The 19,568-nt window shown below is 43.6% G+C and overlaps 1 protein-coding gene across 1 annotated transcript; it reads right to left on the bottom strand.

Annotated features, from left to right (window-relative positions):
• Positions 1 to 710: 710 nt before the first annotated feature.
• On the bottom strand, positions 711 to 18,422 carry LOC143808716 (cytochrome P450 2K1-like). The gene is made up of 5 exons (XM_077291647.1): positions 18,252 to 18,422; positions 16,118 to 16,259; positions 4,599 to 4,783; positions 1,017 to 1,158; positions 711 to 901 (listed from the first exon to the last, which is right to left on the bottom strand). Exons 2-5 carry the CDS (start codon positions 16,182 to 16,184, stop codon positions 723 to 725), a joined length of 573 nt encoding a protein of 190 aa, XP_077147762.1. The 5' UTR covers positions 16,185 to 16,259; positions 18,252 to 18,422; the 3' UTR covers positions 711 to 722.
• Between the last annotated feature and the right edge of the window lie 1,146 nt (positions 18,423 to 19,568).

Genomic DNA, 19,568 nt, shown 5'->3' with positions numbered 1-19,568 from the left:
AGTTTATGACTTATCTTCCTTAAAAGTATTTTTGGTTCTGAAAAGGAAGGAACAAAATGTTGTAATTTTTGGCGCCCAGCGATTCAATCACATTTCTCTACTAACAATAAACAGTAGAAAAGGGCCATTGTGAAGTGTAAATGCCCAGAGACTCCAGTACAAAACCCTAACCATGACGTACAAAGCCATCCGCAACCTGTCTCCTCCTTACATCTGTGACCTCATCTCCCGGTACTTTCCTACACGCAACCTCCGATCCTCACAAGATCTCCTTCTCTACTCCCCTCTTATCTCCTCTTCCCACAATCGTATACAAGATTTCTCTCGCGTATCACCCCTACTCTGGAACCCTCTACCACAACACATCAGACTCTCGCCCACCATCGAAACCTTCAAAAAGAATCTGAAGACCCACCTCTTCCGACAAGCCTACAACCTGCAGTAACCACCGATCAACCAACCGCTGCATGATCAGCTCTATCCTCACCTACTGTATTCTCACCCATCCCTTGTAGATTGTGAGCCCTCGCGAGCAGGGTCCTCACTCCTCCTGTACCAGTTATGACATGTATTGTTCAAGATTATTGTACTTGTTTTTATTATGTATACCCCTCCTCACTTGTAAAGCGCCATGGAATAAATGGCGCTATAACAATAAATAATAATAATAATAATAATAATCTTCTAAACATAGATTGGGCATCCACAGGGTAGGCTGTCCATTAGTAGTGAGGAATAGCACAGATATCATGTTCCTGTGGGCGTAAGGTGAAGCCAACCTCAGCAGTGAGATCCAGCTTTGCTCCGGAAGGAGCCTTGAATGTGAAGTTCTGAAGCAGCTTTGTAAAGAAGAGGAAAAGCTCCATTTTAGCCAAGTTCTCTCCTGCACAACTTCTCTTCCCTACAAAAATAAATGAGCAGAGATTAAATATAAGCCATGGAGAGTCCTTGTTTTTGAAAGTGAAAGCCCTGGTGGTGTTGAGATGTCCACCATACTTTTGTTTAAGAAGACTTACCTGCAGAGAATGGTAAGAAGGCCTCGTTTTTGACAAAATTTCCATCCGAATCCAGAAAATGTTGAGGGTAGAAGTCATCGGGTTTCTTGAAGTACTTGTCATCTCGTAGGACAGATGTCAGTGATGGTATTATGTGAGTTCCCTGCGAATATTCATTCATGAACTCATGAATTATTCTCCATGCTGAGATTCACTTAACATAGGGCAGAACCCCCATCAATAATATCTGAACCTCAATATGAGCACATGTTTAGACCTCTATAAGCCTCTGTAGCTCCCGCATCTCTGCCTGCAGTCCCTCACTCGCTGCAGAGACATTAGCGTACTCACCGCCGAGGCTCCTGTCCTGCTCCTTCCTGGGGTGCGTGCACTCCTGGCAGGTCTCCAGACACTGTGCTTAGAGTGCGCAAACACTCCTTCTTTCTTAAAGGGGCAGCGCGCATTCCTCTAAAGTGTCCCCAGCCAATAGATGAAGGTCTCTTACTATTTTAAATGCCTCCTCCAACATGGAGATGCTTGTGCAATGTTGTGAGTTTGTTCCTAACATGCTTGTCAGTTCTCAGGTCCTAGTACTTGCATCTCAGCCTCCTGCACCCACCTGTGCTTCCTTCAATGGCAGCAGAGCCAGCTGCATCCCCCAGGTCTAACCATGCCCCCAGCACTGACTGGCAATTTTCTATGTATAATGGATTAATGCTCCCAATCAGTGGTGTGGGTGGGATATTACACAACTCAGCATTTTGAGCTCTTCCAGATCTGCAGTAGAGAAAACTGTGACTCTACCATAACTGCAGCGCCCAGTAAGCTAAACAATACATTGCTGGAATCAGGGTTTTGTCCCTACATTTTGCTGCTGTCAGATTACAAAAACCTGTGGACTGATTCACTTTAAACTGCTTTAATGGGTTTGATGCAACATTATCTAAGAAAGGTGTGTAGAATATACAGTGTGAAAAAGTGTTTGCCCCCTTCCTGATTTCCTATTCTTTTGCATGTTTGTCACACTTAAATGTTTCAGATCACCAAACAAATTTAAATATTGGACAAAGATGGCACAAGTAAACATAAGATGCAGTTTTATAAATGACGGTCTATATTAAAATTATAAAACTACAGGGCCCTGTGTGAAAAAATGATTGCCCCCCTCCCTTTAAAGCATAAATTAACAGTGATTTTGGAAGCAGACTTCAAATTCCCTAGCAAGACCCAGCCTGATTACTGCTACAACTGCTCCCAATCCAGAAATTATTTAAATGGGACCTGCCTGAGAAAGTGAAGTAGACTAAAAGATACTCAAAAGCTGGACATCATACGGCGATTAGTGTTGAGCATTCCGATACCGCAAGTATCGGGTATCGGCCGATATTTGCGGTATCGGAATTCCGATAACGAGATCCGATACTTTTGTGGTATCGGGAATCGGTATCAGATCCATATTACTGTGTAAAATAAAGAATTAAAATAAAAAATATTGATATACTCACCTCTCCGGAGGACCCTGGACATCACCGCTGGTAACCGGCAGCCTTCTTTGCTTAAAATGAGCGCGTTTAGGGCCTTCCATGACGTCACGGCTTCTGATTGGTCGCGTGCCGCTCATGTGACCGCCACCCGACCAATCACAAGCCGTGACGTCATTCTCAGGCCCTAAACTCCTCATTCTAGGAATTTAGGACCTAAGAATGACGTTGCGGCTTGTGATTGGTCGCGTGGCGGTCACATGAGCGGCACGCGACCAATCAGAAGCCGTGACGTCATGGAAGGCCCTAAGTGCGCTCATTTTAAACAAAGAAGGCTGCCGGTTACCAGCGGTGATGTCCAGGGGCCTCCGGAGAGGTGAGTATATCAATATTTTTTATTTTAATTCTTTATTTTACACAGTAATATGGATCCCAGGGCCTGAAGGAGAGTTTCCTCTCCTTCAGACCCTGGGAACCATCAGGATACCTTCCGATACTTGGTGTCCCATTGACTTGTATTGGTATCGGGTATCGGTATCCGATACTTTTCTGGTATCGGCCGATACTATCCGATACCGATACTTTCAAGTATCGGACGGTATCGCTCAACACTAACGGCGATCCAAGAAATTCTAGAACAAATGAGAAATAAAGTAATTGAGATCTATCTGTCTGGAAAAGGTTATAAAGCCATTACTTCAGATCTGGGACTCAAGCAAACCACAGTGAGAGCCATGATCCACAAATGGCAAAAACATGTCACAATGGTAAACCTTAATGGAGTGGCTGATGGACCAAAATTACCCCAAGAGCGCAGCAATGACTCATCCATGAGGTCACAAAAGACTCCACAACAACAACCAATGAGCTGCAGCCTTAATTGCCTCAGTTAAGGTCAGTGTTCATGACTTCACCATAAGAAATAAACTGGGCAAACTTGTCCTGCATGGTAGAGTTTCAAGATGAAAACCACTGGTGAGCAATAAAAACAAGGGGTCATCTCAGTTTTGCCAGAAAATATTTAGATGATTCCGAAGACTTTTGGAAAAATACTCTGTGGACATGCTAGACAAAAGTTGAACTTTTGGAAGGCGTATGTCCCATTACATCTGGCTTAGTAGTAACACACCATTTCAGAAAAGGAAAATCATACCAACAGTAAAATATGGTGGTGGTAGTGTGATAGTATGAAGCTGTTTTGCTGCTTCAGGACCTGGAAGACTTGTGGTAAAGGGAACCACGAATTCTGCTGTCTACCATAAAATCCTGAAACAAAATGTCCAGCCATCCGTGAAGTCCAGCAGAAACACACTTGGGTTTTGCAGCAGGACAATGATCTAAAACACATCAGCAAGTCCACCTCTGAATAGCTTAAGAAAAACAAAATTAAGACTTTGGACTGGCCTAGTCAAAATCCTTACATTAATCCAATTGTGGCATGATCTTAAAAAGGTTGTTCAGGTTCTAAAACTCTCCATTGTGGCTGAATTACAACAATTATTCAAAGGTGAGTGGGCCAAAATGACTCCAGAGCTAAGTAAAAGAGTCATTGCCAGTTATCTCAAACACTTGATTCCAGTTGTTGCTGCTAAGGGTCGCCCAATCAGTTATTAGTTTTAGGGGGCAATCACTTTTTCATGCAGGGCCCTGTAGGTTTGGATTTCTTTTTCCCTTAATGTGTTTATTTGTGTTATCTTTGTCTAATACTTAAATGTGTTTTGTGATCGGAAACATTTAAGTGTGACAAACATGCAAAAGAATAGGAAATCAGGGAGGGGCAAACATTTTTTTACACAACTGTATCTCCTTCAGAAGGAAGTAACCTTTTTCTCTTGTGCCTCTTTTAGCTGGTTACTTCGAGTCATGTTTTAAGGCTATTAAAGGAGTCAAACAGTAACTACAGGATAGTCAACTATTCGAGGCACCAGAATGACATGGAGATAAATCTATGGTTTTGTCGTTATGTATCTCTATTTTGTGCCCATATTTATGCATTAAGCTGTATATAGATTATGTCTTTTGATATTTTTAAATACATGAAAAGGTCCCATGGACCATAGAAGAACATAAAGTTTCATGAATCAAGATACTACAAGTAAAAATTATTTTTTTAACTACTTACTTTTGGCAGGAAGAAGCCCTTCAGGGTGACATCTTGAGTGGTCTGATGTGGCACATTGGTTGGCACAAGATTGGCAAATCTCTGAATCTCGTGGATGACAGCATCTGTGTATGGCATTTGTTTGCGATGTATCATCTGAGGCTCGGCTGAACCAATTACTGTTTCAATTTCTTTTTGGACATTTCCTGTTATTAAAGTAAGAATTATCCTTAATATCTCCAAGTCTTAGCTAGCACTATTTTAGGGCTGTGGCTAAAGAGCGACTTCAGCAGCAACACCTATTGCATGACCAAAGTTTACTCAGTGTCGCTACAACATTGCGGTGCAAAACAAGTGAAGAGAGTCGCGTTGCGACCACTAGAATCCTGCGAGCACAACAACTAAGTCATAAAAAGTCCAACCTCATTAGATTTTTCTGTGACTTGCTTGGTGTAGTCATAGTACCCCGGGGTTCGGACTTGTATGTGGTGTGATGTAGCAGCAACACCTAGCAAACATTTGCCACAAAATGGTCTTATCCTGTCATATAAAGCTCCAGATTCCCAGCTTCTCTTCATAAAATCATAAAGATAAATGTTAAAATTCGGTCTGTTTGCAGGCACTACAATGGGCGCATACTAGCTTACTGCATATGGATTCATTTCTGAATCTCAGGAGGGGTATAACCCCTTAAAGATGCAGTCAATTTTAGGTTTTACACTTTTTTTCCTCTCAACAAAGACATATGAGAGCTTATTTTTTGTGGGACATGTTGTACTTTTTAATAATAATATTTGCTCTTCCACATAATGTACAAATAAAAAAATGAAAAAAATCTAAACGCAATGAAATAGTGAAAAAAAGAGAAACTAATTTTAGAAATGTTTTTCTTATTCACATCAATGGTGTTCAATGTCTGGTAAAACAGACGTGGCAAAATGATTCTGCAGCTCGGTACAATTACAGTGATACCAAATTTATCAGACTTTTTAATCAGTTTAGTGGATTACAAAAGTTTGGTAATTTGCAAAAACAAAAGAGGATTTAGTGTTAACATTGGGCACATGCTTAATTTCCCATGAATTATTTTGTGATCACTAGAGATGAATAAATCTTTTCAAATTTGAATTTTCCCCCCAAATATTGATTTGAGGTGAATACATTTTTATTGATTTCAATGCTGAAATGCTTGCAATTGCTCGTGAAGTATACTTTGGGAAGAGGAGAGAAGTCCCCGCTGACCATAAGAGCTTACACTCTACAAGACAGAGAGGACTGTGGTGACCATAAGAGCTTACACTCTACAGGAGGAGAGGACCTCACTGAACATAAGAGCTAACACTCTACAGGAGAGAGAGAGGACCCAGCTGACCATAAGAGCTTACACTCTAAAGGAGAGAGAGGACCCCACTGACCATAAGAGCTTACACTCTACAGGAGAGAGAGGACCTCGCTGACCCTAAGAGCTTACACTCTACAGGAGAGAGAGGACACCACTGACCATAAGAGTTTACACTCTGCAGGAGAGAGAGGACACCACTGACCATAAGTGCTTACACTCTACAGGAGAGAGAGGACCTCGCTGACCATAAGAGCTTACACTCGACAGGAGAGAGAGGATCCTGCTGACCATAAGAGCTTACACTCTACAGGAGAGAGAGAACCTCACTGACCATAATAGTTAACACTCTACAGGAGAGAGAGGACCCCACTGACCGTAAGAGCTTACAGTCTACAGGAGAGAGAGAGGATCTCACTGACCATAAGAGCTTACACTCTACACGAGAGAGAGGACCCAGCTGACCATAAGAGCTTACACTCTACAGGAGAGAGAGGACCCCACTGACCATAAGAGCTTACACTCTACAGGAGAGAGAGGACCCCACTGACCATAAGAGCTTACACTCTACAGGAGAGAGAGGACTCCACTGACCATAAGAGCTTACACTTTACAGGAGAGAGAGGACCTCGTGGACCATAAGAGCTTACACTCTACAGGAAAGAGGGGACCCCACTGACCATAAGAGCTTACACCCTACAGGAGAGAGAGAGAGGACCCCACTGACCATAAGAGCTTACACTCTATAGGAGAGAAAGAGACAGAAGACCCCACTGATTATAAGAGCTTACATTCTACAGAAGAGAGAGAGTTACCCAGCAACTCTGGAAATGGAAAATGACTCTACAATCTGTGATCCACTGGGAACCGCTGATTTGTGATGACCCAGTACTGACCACCACTGTACAGGGTATGATAATCCGCTGGATGTCAAAGCTGCAGAACATTATGGGGAGGCCCACACAGCAAGTCAAAATGATGTTAGCCTGCTCTGTGACATTTAAGCAGTGTGGGAAATTGTGTTGGCCAAGGTTTTTTTTTGCAAACCGCTAATCGAACCTTAAAATGTTCAAATTCACGTGAACCCAGCGAATTTGAATTTCAAAAGATCTGCTCATCTCTAGTAGCCAATAGGGTTGAGCGACTTTCATTTTTTTAAGATCGAGTCGGGTTTTGCGAAACCCGACTTTGTCTAGAGTCGAGTCGAGTGCAGTCGGCCGATTATCGCTAAAAGTCGGGGATCGACCGAAACACGAAACCCAATGCAAGTCAATGGGGAAGCATAGTCGACAGTGAGTGGAGGCCATGAAAACACCTACAGTGCCCATTTTAATGCCAAAAACATCCATTCTTGTTTCTGAAGCTTGTCAATCTTAATTAACTTTATAATAATAGTTGGGCATTGGAAATTGGGGGTCATTTGGCAAAAGTTGTGGGGGGTAGGGCGGGTTCAAGGTTTTAGTGGGCCCAGGAAACATGGACTACGACACGGCGGTGGAGCAGTGAGAGGTAAGTATGTCAAGTTTGCAAGTGCTGTGATCCTAAGCAAGCAGGGGGGGCCCACTCGTTGGCATTGGCACTGGCACAGGGCCCCTCAAAGTACAGCGGTGTGTTTGCACGGCGGGGGCGCCTCCCACCAGCAGCGACACTTTTGCGTACTCTGAGGGGCCCTGTGCCAGTGACGTTGCCAACGAGTATGCCCCCCCACCTGATGAAGGAACCTGCACTTTCATCTGCACCTTCCTCTTTGTCCCTGTGTAAGGTGGTATAACATGCGGGAAGGGGAACCTTACTTTCAGCAGGGTCAGATTCTGGCTGTGTAGAGTGCAAGGGGAATGTAGTGGTCTAGGTCAATGTACCAGCAGACTCATCTAGCAGTGGCTGGGCAATTGGCAGGATGAGGAGGAAACACAGATATAGGGCCAAAGAATAAAGTAGGCTAAATGCAGTTCAAAATTGGTAACAGGACTAAACAGGCGGCATTGCTTTGTTCAGTGGAGTAGCAAACCCAGGAGCAGCAGACACTGTTTTAAGGGCCCAACCACACTAGTAGGCCAAATGCAGTTTAATATCTGCTACTATAGGCCAAAAGCCTAAAGACTGAAGCTCAGCTTTATACAGTGGAGGACAACACCAGGGAGCGGCAGACACCGTTAGTAGGCCGTAACCACCAAGTTTTTTAAAAAACAGCACTTAATGAGAGCCAGAAGGTTGAAGCTCAGATTTATTCAGTTGAGGACAACACCAGGGAGCGGCAGACACCGTTAGTAGGCCGTAACCACCAAGTTTTTTAAAAAGCAGCACTTAATGACAGCCAGAAGGTTGAAGCTCAGCTTTATACAGTTGAGGACAACACCAGGGAGCGGCAGACACCGTTAGTAGGCCGTAACCACCAAGTTTTTTAAAAAGCAGCACTTAATGAGAGCCAGAAGGTTGAAGCTCAGATTTATTCAGTTGAGGACAACACCAGGGAGCGGCAGACACCGTTAGTGGGCCGTAACCACCAAGTTTTTTAAAAAACAGCACTTAATGAGATTCAGAAGGTTGAAGCTCAGATTTAGACAGTGGAGGACAATTTGAATTGCAGACAGACTTAGTAGGCTGTCCCCTGTGGACCATGCATCCACCACATTAACCCATTGCGCTGTAATGGACACGTAACCTTCCGTGGCCATGCCTACAGGTCCATGCGTCTGTTGTCAGGTGCACCTTTGTACTCACAGATTGCCAGAGTGCATGGACAATGCGGTCTTTTACATGCTGGTGGAGGGTTGGGATGGCTTTTCTCGCAAAAGAAGTGTTGACTGGTTAGCTTGTAGCGTAGTACAGCGTAGTCCATCATGGCTTTATTAATATTAAATAAAATATATAAATAGGCTCAATGCAGTTTTAAATCGGTTACATGGATACACAGGCAGCATTGTGGTCAGCGGAGGAGGAGGATTGCAAGGAGTGTCTGACACAGCACTGTCACAAAAAATAAATAGATGTTAATGTCTCGCAAAACAACAACAACAAAAAAAGTGTGGCATACTTAGGTACAGGGGTGGGCTCATCTGCTGAGTTTCTGACAAAGTAATTTGGCAGTAAGTATTTACTGGTGTCAATATAGGACACTGACACAGACAACTTTAACTAGCATCATAGATGTCAACAAATTGGTATGTCAGTGCCAGGCATTGAATGATGTCAGCGCATAGACTAAACATTGGTGGAGCTGTGCGCGATAATTTTGCACGGGGTAGAGCACAGTTTGAGCTGGGGGGGAACTCTCTTGTGGCCGGCGGTACCGTCCCAGGGCCCCTCATGTTACAACGGTGTGTCTGACGTTGGGTGCGCGCCACCACCGCCAGAGACACTTTATTGTACTATGAGGGACCCAGTGGCAGTGCCGTCGACCAAAAGCGGGCACACCCACCTCTTCAGACAAACGGCACTCTAACGGGTGCTTGCGCCAAGTGGCGAGACCACGACCCCATGGGGGGAGTTTTCCCATTGAGGGAGGTGTAAACATGTCGTATGCTGGACAAACAGCTGCTGCAAATTAAGAGATTGGAACACTCAGTAAGACCAGTCCACAAGCAAGACCTTTTTATAGGAAAGCTAGGTGTCAGCCGGGAAAGGTGGGGCAAAATAATTTGAAATCCAGGAGTGGTTCATTTTAATGAAGGTGAGATCATCCTCATTTTGGGTAGCCAGACGAGTCCTTTTTTTGGTTAATATTGAACCAGCAGCACTGAATACTCTTTCTGATAGCACACTAGCTGCTAGGCAAGCAAGCTCCTGCAATGCATATTCTGCCAATTCAGGCCAGGTGTCTAATTTGAATGCCCAGTAATCAAATGGGAATGACGGTTGAGGGAGAACATCGATAAGGGATGAAAAATAGTTAGTAACCATACTGGACAAATGTTGTCTCCTGTCACTCCTGCAGTACCTGTCCTGTCTGCGGTCATTGCGAAATCACTCCACAACCTGGTCAGAAAACCCCTCTTTCCAACGCCACTTCTGATCTGTGCACCTCTAACACCTCTGCCCTGTAGCCCCCTGCAGCTCGTGTGAGAACCATCACCGGCGCTGTGTGCTGGGAATGCCTGAATCAAATGGTCTACAAGAGTTGCTTGTTTGGTTGCTAATATTTGTTCGAGGTTCTCATGTGGCATAATATTTTGCAATTTGCCTTTATAGCGAGGGTCAAGGATGCAGGCCAACCAGTAATCGTCATCGCTCATCATTTTAATAATGCGTGGGTCCCTTTTGAGGATACATAAGGCATAATCCGCCATGTGGGCCAAAGTTCCAGTTGTCAAATCTGCGGTTGTGCTGGTTTGAGGGGCAGTTACAGGCAAATCTACGTCACTTGTCTCCCTTAAAAAAACAGAACCCGGCCTTGCAACGCCACTAATTTCTGTTGGCCCAGGAGAAGCTTCCTCATTCAAAAAGTACTCATCCCCATCATCCTCCTCATCCTCCTCCTCCTCTTCACCCGCTACCGCGTCCTCTACACGGCCCTGACCAGACAATGGCTGACTGTCATCAAGGCTTTCCCCTTCCTCAGCTGCAGACGCCTGCTCCTTTATGTGCGTCAAACTTTGCATCAGCAGACGCATTAGGGGGATGCTCATGCTTATTATGGCGTTGTCTGCACTAACCAGCCGTGTGCATTCCTCAAAACACTGAAAGACTTGACACAGGTCTTGTAGCTTCGACCACTACACACCTGACAACTCCATGTCTGCCATCCAACTGCCTGCCCGTGTATCCTCCCACAAATACATAACAGCACGCCTCTGTTCGCACAGTCTCTGAAGCATGTGCAGTGTGGAGTTCCACCTTGTTGCAACATCGATGATTAGGCGATGCTGGGGAAGGTTCAAAGACCGCTGATAGTTCTGCATACGGCTGGAGTGTACGGGCGAACGGCAGATATGCAAACAAAGTCTGCGCACTTTGAGGAGCAAGTCGGGTAACCCCGGATAACTTTTCAGGAAGAACTGCACCACCAGGTTTAAGGTGTGAGCCAGGCATTCTTGCCGGTGCCCTACATGCAGTGTTTCCTAATGCAAACCTGGTGATTCCCTGACTGCTTTGGCCTTGCGACCAAAGCTGCACTGATACTGCAGGTGGTGCGGGAAATGGTGGGTTTACAGTGAGGGAAGGGATGTAGCGTTGCTGACTAGCTTCATTGGCCGAGGGTGCTGCAACCTTTAGGGATGTTTGGTAGTTAGTCCAGGCTTGCAAATGCATGGTGGATAAATGTCTATGCATGCAACTTGTATTTAGACTTTTAAGATTCTGACCTCTGCTTAAGGTAGTTGAACATTTTTGACAGATGACTTTGCGCTGATCATTTGGATGTTGTTTAAAAAAATGCCAGACTGCACTCTTTCTACTATCGGATACCTTTTCAGGCATTGCAGACTGAGCTTCTTTAACCGGATGGCCACACTGTCCTCCAACTGGTTTTGGTTTTGCCACGCGTTTTTGGCCAGATACGGGCCCGGCAGATGGAACCTGTTGTGATGTTGATGCCTGCTGTGGCTCCTCCTCCTCCGCTTCAGAACTACTGCCGCCTGCACCCTGTGCCCCCAATGGCTGCCAATCGGGGTCAACAACTGGGTCATCTATGACCTCCTCTTGTATGTCGTGTGCGACTTCGTCTGTGTCACCGTGTAAGCCGGTGGTATAGCGTTCGTGACGGGTCACCATAGTCTCCGCTGGGTTTGATTCTGCCTCAGTACACTGCGAGGGCAATGTTCTGGTCTGAGTCAAAGGAACAGCATAGTAATCTGGCTGTGGCTGTGCATCTGGGCACTCCATGTCCGATTCAACTTCTAATGGGCATGGCCTGTTAACTGTTTCACTGTGTAACCCAGGAACGGTATGTGTAAAGAGCTCCATGGAGTAACCTGTTGTGTCGACTGACGCATCCTTCTCTGTTGTTCTGGGTGAAGGACACAAGGAAGCGACTTGTTCCTGACCGGGATCATCCACTGACGATGCACTGCTCTGACATTTGGCACTTTCCAAGGAGGAGGCGAAAGAGCTAGAGGCAGAGTCAGCAATGAAAGCCAATACTTGTTCCTCCTGCTCCGGCTTCAAAAGTGGTTTTCCTACTCCCAGAAAAGAAAGCGTTCGAGGCCTTGTGTAGCCAGACAACGAACCTGGCTCAACAACTCGAGACTTAGGTGCTGTACTGCTTTTACCACGACCACCTGATGCTCCACCACCACTACCATCATTACCAGCTGACAATGACCGCCCACGGCCACGACCTCTTCCACTAGACTTCCTCATTGTTTGCAAAACGTAACCAAAGTAACGGTACTTGTTACTGTAAAACAACTTATAAGGTGAACTCAAACTTCTGTTGGATTTATATATACCTTTATAGGTACCTGACACTGAAAGGAAAATCAGGCCCAATGTTACACACTAGGTTTTCTGTGCCCCAAAAATTTGAGACAGATGGCACACACAGGACCAGCACTCAAGCAGAAATGCCAATCTTAATCTCCCACTATTTTTTTTTTTCTGGGAGAATTTAAAAAACAAACAAACAAAAAAAAACAATATTACACACTAGGTTTTCTGTGGCACACAATGAGAGACAGATGCCACACACAGCACTGGCACAGAGGCAGACTTGCCAATCTTTATCTCCCAGACTCCCACTATTAATTTTTTTTTTACAGGGAGAGTTTACACCCCCCAAAAAAAAATGGCCCAGTATTACACAGTGGTTTTCGGTGGCACACAATGAGACAGATGCCACACACAGCAATGGCACAGAGGCAGACTTGCCAATCTTTATCTCCCACTAATTATTTTTTTTTTTACAGGGAGAATTTACCCCCCCAAAAAAATGGCCCAGTATTACACAGTGGTTTTCGGTGGCACACAATGAGACAGATGCCACACACAGCAATGGCACAGAGGCAGACTTGCCAATCTTTATCTCCCACTAATTTTTTTTTTTTTTTACAGGGAGAATTAAAAAAAAAAATATGGCCCAGTATTACACAGTGGTTTTTGGTGGCACACAATGAGACAGATGCCACACACAGCAATGGCACAGAGGCAGACTTGCCAATCTTTATCTCCCACTAATTACTTTTTTTTTTACAGGGAGAATTTACCCCCCCCAAAAAAAAAATGGCCCAGTATTACACAGTGGTTTTTGGTGGCACACAATGAGACAGATGCCACAAACAGCAATGGCACAGAGGCAGACTTGCCAATCTTTATCTCCCCCTAATTATTTTTTTTTTTACAGGAAGAATTTAGAAAAAAAAAAAATTGGCCCAGTATTACACAGTGGTTTTTGGTGGCACACAATGAGACAGATGCCACACACAGCAATGGCACAGAGGCAGACTTGCCAATCTTTATCTCCCAGACTCCCACTATTATTTTTTTTTTTACAGGGAGAATTTACCCCCCCCCCCAAAAAAGGCCCAGTATTACACAGTGGTTTTCGGTGGCACACAATGAGACAGATGCCACACACAGCAATGGCACAGAGGCAGACTTGCCAATCTTTATCTCCCACTAATTATTTTCTTTTTACAGGGAGAATTTACACCCCCCCCAAAAAATGGCCCAGTATTACACAGTGGTTTTCGGTGGCACACAATGAGACAGATGCCACACACAGCAATGGCACAGAGGCAGACTTGCCAATCTTTATCTCCCAGACTCCCACTATTATTTTTTTTTTACAGGGAGAATTTACCCCCCCCCCCAAAAAAAAAGGCCCAGTATTACACACTGGTTTTCAGTGGCACACAATGAGACAGATGCCACACACAGCAATGGCACAGAGGCAGACTTGCCAATCTTTATCTCCCACTAATTATTTTCTTTTTACAGGGAGAATTTACCCCCCCAAAAAAAAATGGCGCAGTATTACACAGTGGTTTTCGGTGGCACACAATGAGACAGATGCCACACACAGCAATGGCACAGAGGCAGACTTGCCAATCTTTACCTCCCACTAATTATTTTTTTTTTTACAGGGAGAATTTAGAAAAAAAAAATTGGCCCAGTATTACACAGTGGTTTTCGGTGGCACACAATGAGACAGATGCCACACACAGCAATGGCACAGAGGCAGACTTGCCAATCTTTATCTCCCAGACTCCCACTATTATTTTTTTTTTTACAGGGAGAATTTACCCCCCCCCCCAAAAAAAAAGGCCCAGTATTACACACTGGTTTTCGGTGGCACACAATGAGACAGATGCCACACACAGCAATGGCACAGAGGCAGACTTGCCAATCTTTATCTCCCACTAATTATTATTTTTTTTACAGGGAGAATTTACCCCCCCCAAAAAATGGCCCAGTATTACACAGTGGTTTTTGGTGGCACACAATGAGACAGATGCCACACACAGCAATGGCACAGAGGCAGACTTGCCAATCTTTATCTCCCACTAATTTTTTTTTTTTTACAGGGAGAATTTAGAAAAAAAAAAAATGGCCCAGTATTACACAGTGGTTTTCGGTGGCACACAATGAGACAGATGCCTCACACAGCAATGGCACAGAGGCAGACTTGCCAATCTTTATCTCCCACTAATTATTATTTTTTTTTACAGGGAGAATTTAGAAAAAAAAAAATGGCCCAGTATTACACAGTGGTTTTCGGTGGCACACAATGAGACAGATGCCACACACAGCAATGGCACAGAGGCAGACTTGCCAATCTTTATCTCCCACTAATTATTTTTTTTTTACAGGGAGAATTTAGAAAAAAAAAATGGCCCAGTATTACTCAGTGGTTTTCGGTGGCACACAATGAGAGACAGATGCCACACACAGCACTGGCACAGAGGCAGACTTGCCAATCTTTATCTCCCACTATTTATACATATATATTTTTCAGGGAGAATTAAAAAAAAGAAACAAAAAAAAAAACAATATTACACACTTGGTTTTCTGTGGCACACAATGAGAGACAGATGCCACACACAGCACTGGCACAGAGGCAGACTTGCCAATCTTTATCTCCCTATAACAATCTCAGAAAAGTATGGCAGGCAACAATAAAAAGGACTGCTGCACACAAAAGTGTGGACAAACAAACAAGATAGCTGTGCAGAAAGGAAGGAACAACAGGATTTGTGCTTTGAAAAAAGCAGTTGGTTTGCACAGCGCACGGCGTACACACACAGCAACGCAGCTATCAGGGAGCCTTCTAGGGCAGCCCAGTGAGCTACAGCGCTGAGGAAAAAAAAAATGTAGCTTCCACTGTCCTGCAAACAAAAGGTGGTGTTGGACAGTGGAAATCGCTACAGCACAAGCGGTTTGGGGGTGAATGTACCCTGCCTAACACTGTCTATCCCTGCTTCTGACGAAGCGGCACCTCTCCCTACGCTCAGATCAGCAGCAGTAAGATGGCAGTCGGCGGGACCGCCCCTTTATAGCCCCTGTGACGCGGCAGAAAGCAAGCCAATCACTGCAATGCCCTTCTCTAAGATGGTGGGGACTGAGATCTATGTCATCACGCTGCCCACACTCTGCGTCCACCTTCATTTGCTGAGAAATGGCGCTTTTAGCGTCATTGAAACGCGACTTTGGTGCGAAAGTCGCGTACCGCATAGCCGACCCCACACATTGATCGGGTCTCATGAGACGCCGACTTTGCCAAAAGTCGGCGACTTATGAAAATGAATGATCCGTTTCGCTCAACCCTAGTAGCCAACAGTCAAGATTTGGCCCAGTTTTGAAAAATATGGGTCAACAAGGTAAAAATTGAGTCTTTGCAAGAACGTGATATATTTGCCAATGGAAATTTAGAAAGGTATGAAATACTAATAGTTGTGCTTCATTAACAATAGAAATAGAAACATCTCACTAAAAGATCTAAGAACACTGATGAATCAAACTGAAACCTTAATTTGTGTTAGCTACAGTAGTTTTGTAGGCTGTATGAATCTGTGCACTCCTGTGCCCCAGTCATGCAAAGACTTCAGCATCCTGAGCTCCATAGAGTTTCTAGCAATTTGTGAGGGTTTTTAAGCCTGTACCCCACTATACTACAGCACATCTAAGGGTCTGTACCATGCAAAACAGTCATTTGCAAGAAAAGGTATATTTTATGTAAATTTACGGAAATAAAGGAAATATAAGGTTAGACATAACTGCATGAATATTTCTATTGTAATTGCAATAAATAATAGTCATATCTCCTTACTTTGAATTTCAGGATATTTCATCATCAGTAGAAAACCCCATTTCAGGGTTGTAGAAGTTGTCTCCATTCCAGCCGCGAACAAGTCAGCTACAACAGATGTTAAGTTTTCATCATGAAAATATAACTCAGGATTTGGTTTCTCCTGAAATGTGCAAAATATAAACATTTATGTAATAGGGAACAGTAGAGACAAATAGGAAAAGCAACAAGTATATTGGATCAAAGTAAATCTTCAACTTCTATAATTGTGTGTTTTACATAGTGGATCTTCCACCAATTTGAGCATGTTAAACCAGTTAGATACTGGAATGACTGCATAGCTGAACACAATGAATTTTTTATTTTCCATTATAATTTATCATTAGATCAACAGGGCATTACCACATAGTCTTCTCTCCGTGTATGGACTTTTTCCCCTGCATGATATTAACCAATCCTAATCAGGTGGTGTCATGCAAAGTGAAGATGGACATGCCCCCAGAAGGTCAGAATAACATGCTTCTCCTTTAAGGAAAGGCAGTCATGCTCTCCTTTGTAATATCTTCATCTACCATAAGGTAGATCAGAGCTCAGTATGATTACTCCTTCAGCCTTCATCTCACTGTATGTGGAGAGAACTAGTGCTGTGTTGCGTGATTCCAAACGCCTCTGCAACTCTCCTCTCACACTGATGTCAGTTCAGCTTTATAACCCATCACGCACACTGACTGCCATGAGATGAAATATAGAAGTATTTGTAATGAGTTTTAACTCTTCTCAATGATACACAGAGGATGCAGAAATCTGGGCTGACAGCGGAGTTGTCTATCATAGCAAATCTTGCAGGAGAAAGCATGATCTTCTGACTTCTGACTTTCTGAGGATGTGTTCTTTGTTCCTCCACCTCCTGCTTATGATTGGTGCATGGCAAGCTAGGAAAAAAGTACAAGCCCTCAGAGAAGATTCATTACTAATACCCCATTGGACTTATCATAAATTACAACCTAAATATTACAAACTAACATCTCCGCAACAGCGATGAGAAAAAACTATTTACTCAACTTTGCAGCCACTGTTCAATAATGTTCGCCAGTTTAACATTCTAAAACTGGGGAAACGTCTTTTTTAAATTGAAGAGACTGGAGAAAGCTTAAGATGATGCAATTAAAGGCAGATGCCAGCTGTATAACTCAGCTAGCATCTGCCTGGTATGAAGCACGCTTTGCTCATGTGCCTGAATCATACAGAGGTTCGTGACAAAAATTATGTCTAAGGGGTTATGAACAACAAGTCTTTGTGGCATCATAGAACCCACCCTTAGCATCAAGTTGTACAGAAACAGAGCTCTAAAAAACAGTTACTAGGGCTCATCTATGACAGCAAGGTAAGAAAATTACACAGGAACCTGAAGTGGTGCCTAACAATAATGCTCCATAGACCAAATTCACACATCTGTAAAACATGGATGGTGCTTGGACCACAATGGCCAACCTCAGTGCAGGGATCTCCTGACCTGGGCTAACTGCCTCATTGAAATAAATAAGTCAGTTAGGTCAGGAAAGGCGACCTGCTAGTTGTCCTTGTGCTGCAAACTGAACATACGCCATTTTTCTCGAAAATATAAATTCGACCATAAAGGCATTTTAAAAAATGATTTAATTGTACTATAAATTGAATGTTGGTTTCTCTGGGCTTAAAGCACTCTTAGGCACCAATTCATCAAAGTTTTTATGCCAGATAGCTAGTGAAAACCACACCAAAAAATCACAACATTTTTGCTCAATGCGAATTTGCAGAACAATATTGATATTTGCATGCCTTTTTCAGGCTGCTTAATCAAAATAAGGAGAGCTGTGAAAGAGCCAGGGTAGGAAGGTCCCAGCCACATATTCCTGTCAATTTCTCCAAAAGTGGTGCAGTTTTTTACTCTCTGACTAACGTAGCATATCTGGCATGGCGCATGGAGGCACACGTCACTGATAAAATGCACCAAATTAGGTGTTGAGCATCTTTTAATAAACTCAGTTCATATTATTCCGGCAAGCCCTTCATTGACGTTGAACATACCAGTCTTAATGAATCGGGGCCTTTTATCTACCCCTTCTCCATACATCTTACATGACCAGTATTAATAAATATAATTTTTTTTCTTTACCTCCTTTTGCTTGACCAGAAAAGACTTTATAAAACAACTCTGGTCATTCACATCCAGTTTTTTCCTTTGTTTTGAGAAGATCTCTTTAAAAAGGAATGTAATTCATGAACGTTTTGTTGGACAGATTTGTGAGTCCCAGGAATCCAGCGCATCACTGATGGAAACGCATTGTACAACTGGAAGGAAATGCATATGAAGTCATTGTATATGGAGTATATTTGTCTGTACAAACTCATCAGTATTACATGCAGTGCATTCACATCAAATCCCTCACTGCAAAAGGTGTTGAGTAGAGATGAGTGAACCTTTTATGGTTTGGCTCGGTTTGATTCGCCAAACGTTTAGATGTTCGACGAACAGTTCGACGACTGTACCCAAACCCCAATAAATTCAATGAGCTACCAAACCAAATACACAACACCTTAAGGGGTGACAAAAAGCTTCGCAATCAGCTAAAATTAGGGGCAGACACCATGAAAAGTGGCATCAATTGAACCGTAGAAATTTGCAAATAGCACAGCAGTCAGCCATGGTTCATGCATAAGGTACCAGGGTCTGGGCCAACATTTACAGCTTTGATTTGAAGTTTCAATGAAGACCTGGTGGTTAAGGGAGTGGTGTAAGCTTTATTTGCTGGGAGCGCTGATACCTCATGCAACAGTTCCAGTTTTTTTTTCCAGCCACACTCACATGGCACAAATATCAATTTCATACTTAGCCTGCATATTTTCAGGAACATGACAGTGCAATCCACCTGCGGCTGTTAAATATTAAATGTTAATATCAAACTCCGACATACGCTTTTAACATGGCCACGCCAGAAACATACCATTGGCTCTGCTCATCAGCGCCCCTGTCACATGATCGTGGAGCTCCAATGGATTGGCATGACAACCCAGGGTCTGCAGTAGACCCCTGTTGTTGTCATTGCCGATCTACTATGAGAATCGCCCCTTGACAGGCATTCATAGCAGTTGAGCATTTCTGCTACATATAGCAGGGATGAAGCCCCTATATGTGTAGCACAAGCAATCAGACAATCGCATCTTCAAATCTCCTAAGGAGACTATTGAAAGAAGTAAAAAGTAGAAAAAAACCCTCCTTTGCCCCATTCAAAGTAAAACAACAAAAAAATACACGTTTGGAATCGCCACGTTCAGAAATGTCCGATCTATCAAAATATGCAAAGAATTAATCCAATCAGTAAACAGCGCAATGAGAAAAAAAATCAAAATACCAGAAATACGGTGTTTTGGTCACCACAACATTGCAACAACAGGCGATGAAAACATTATATCTACCAAAAAGTGGTATCAA

This window comes from Ranitomeya variabilis, chromosome 2, assembly GCF_051348905.1.
Source record: "Ranitomeya variabilis isolate aRanVar5 chromosome 2, aRanVar5.hap1, whole genome shotgun sequence".
Classification (NCBI taxonomy): Eukaryota; Metazoa; Chordata; class Amphibia; order Anura; family Dendrobatidae; genus Ranitomeya; species Ranitomeya variabilis.
Note: the sequence above shows the minus strand (reverse complement) of the source record. Positions and strands in the feature narration are given on the sequence as shown.

Bases quoted from the DNA above. Each gene is read 5' to 3' on its own strand.
- LOC143808716 (XM_077291647.1), bottom strand. From the start codon at position 16,184: ATGGAGACAACTTCTACAACCCTGAAATGGGGTTTTCTACTGATGATG. The intron at 4,784-16,117 runs GTAAGGAGATAT...CTTTAATAACAG, and splicing joins GAAATATCCTGAAATTCAAA to GAAATGTCCAAAAAGAAATT. The intron at 1,159-4,598 runs GTAAGTAGTTAA...GAATATTCGCAG, and splicing joins AGGGCTTCTTCCTGCCAAAA to GGAACTCACATAATACCATC.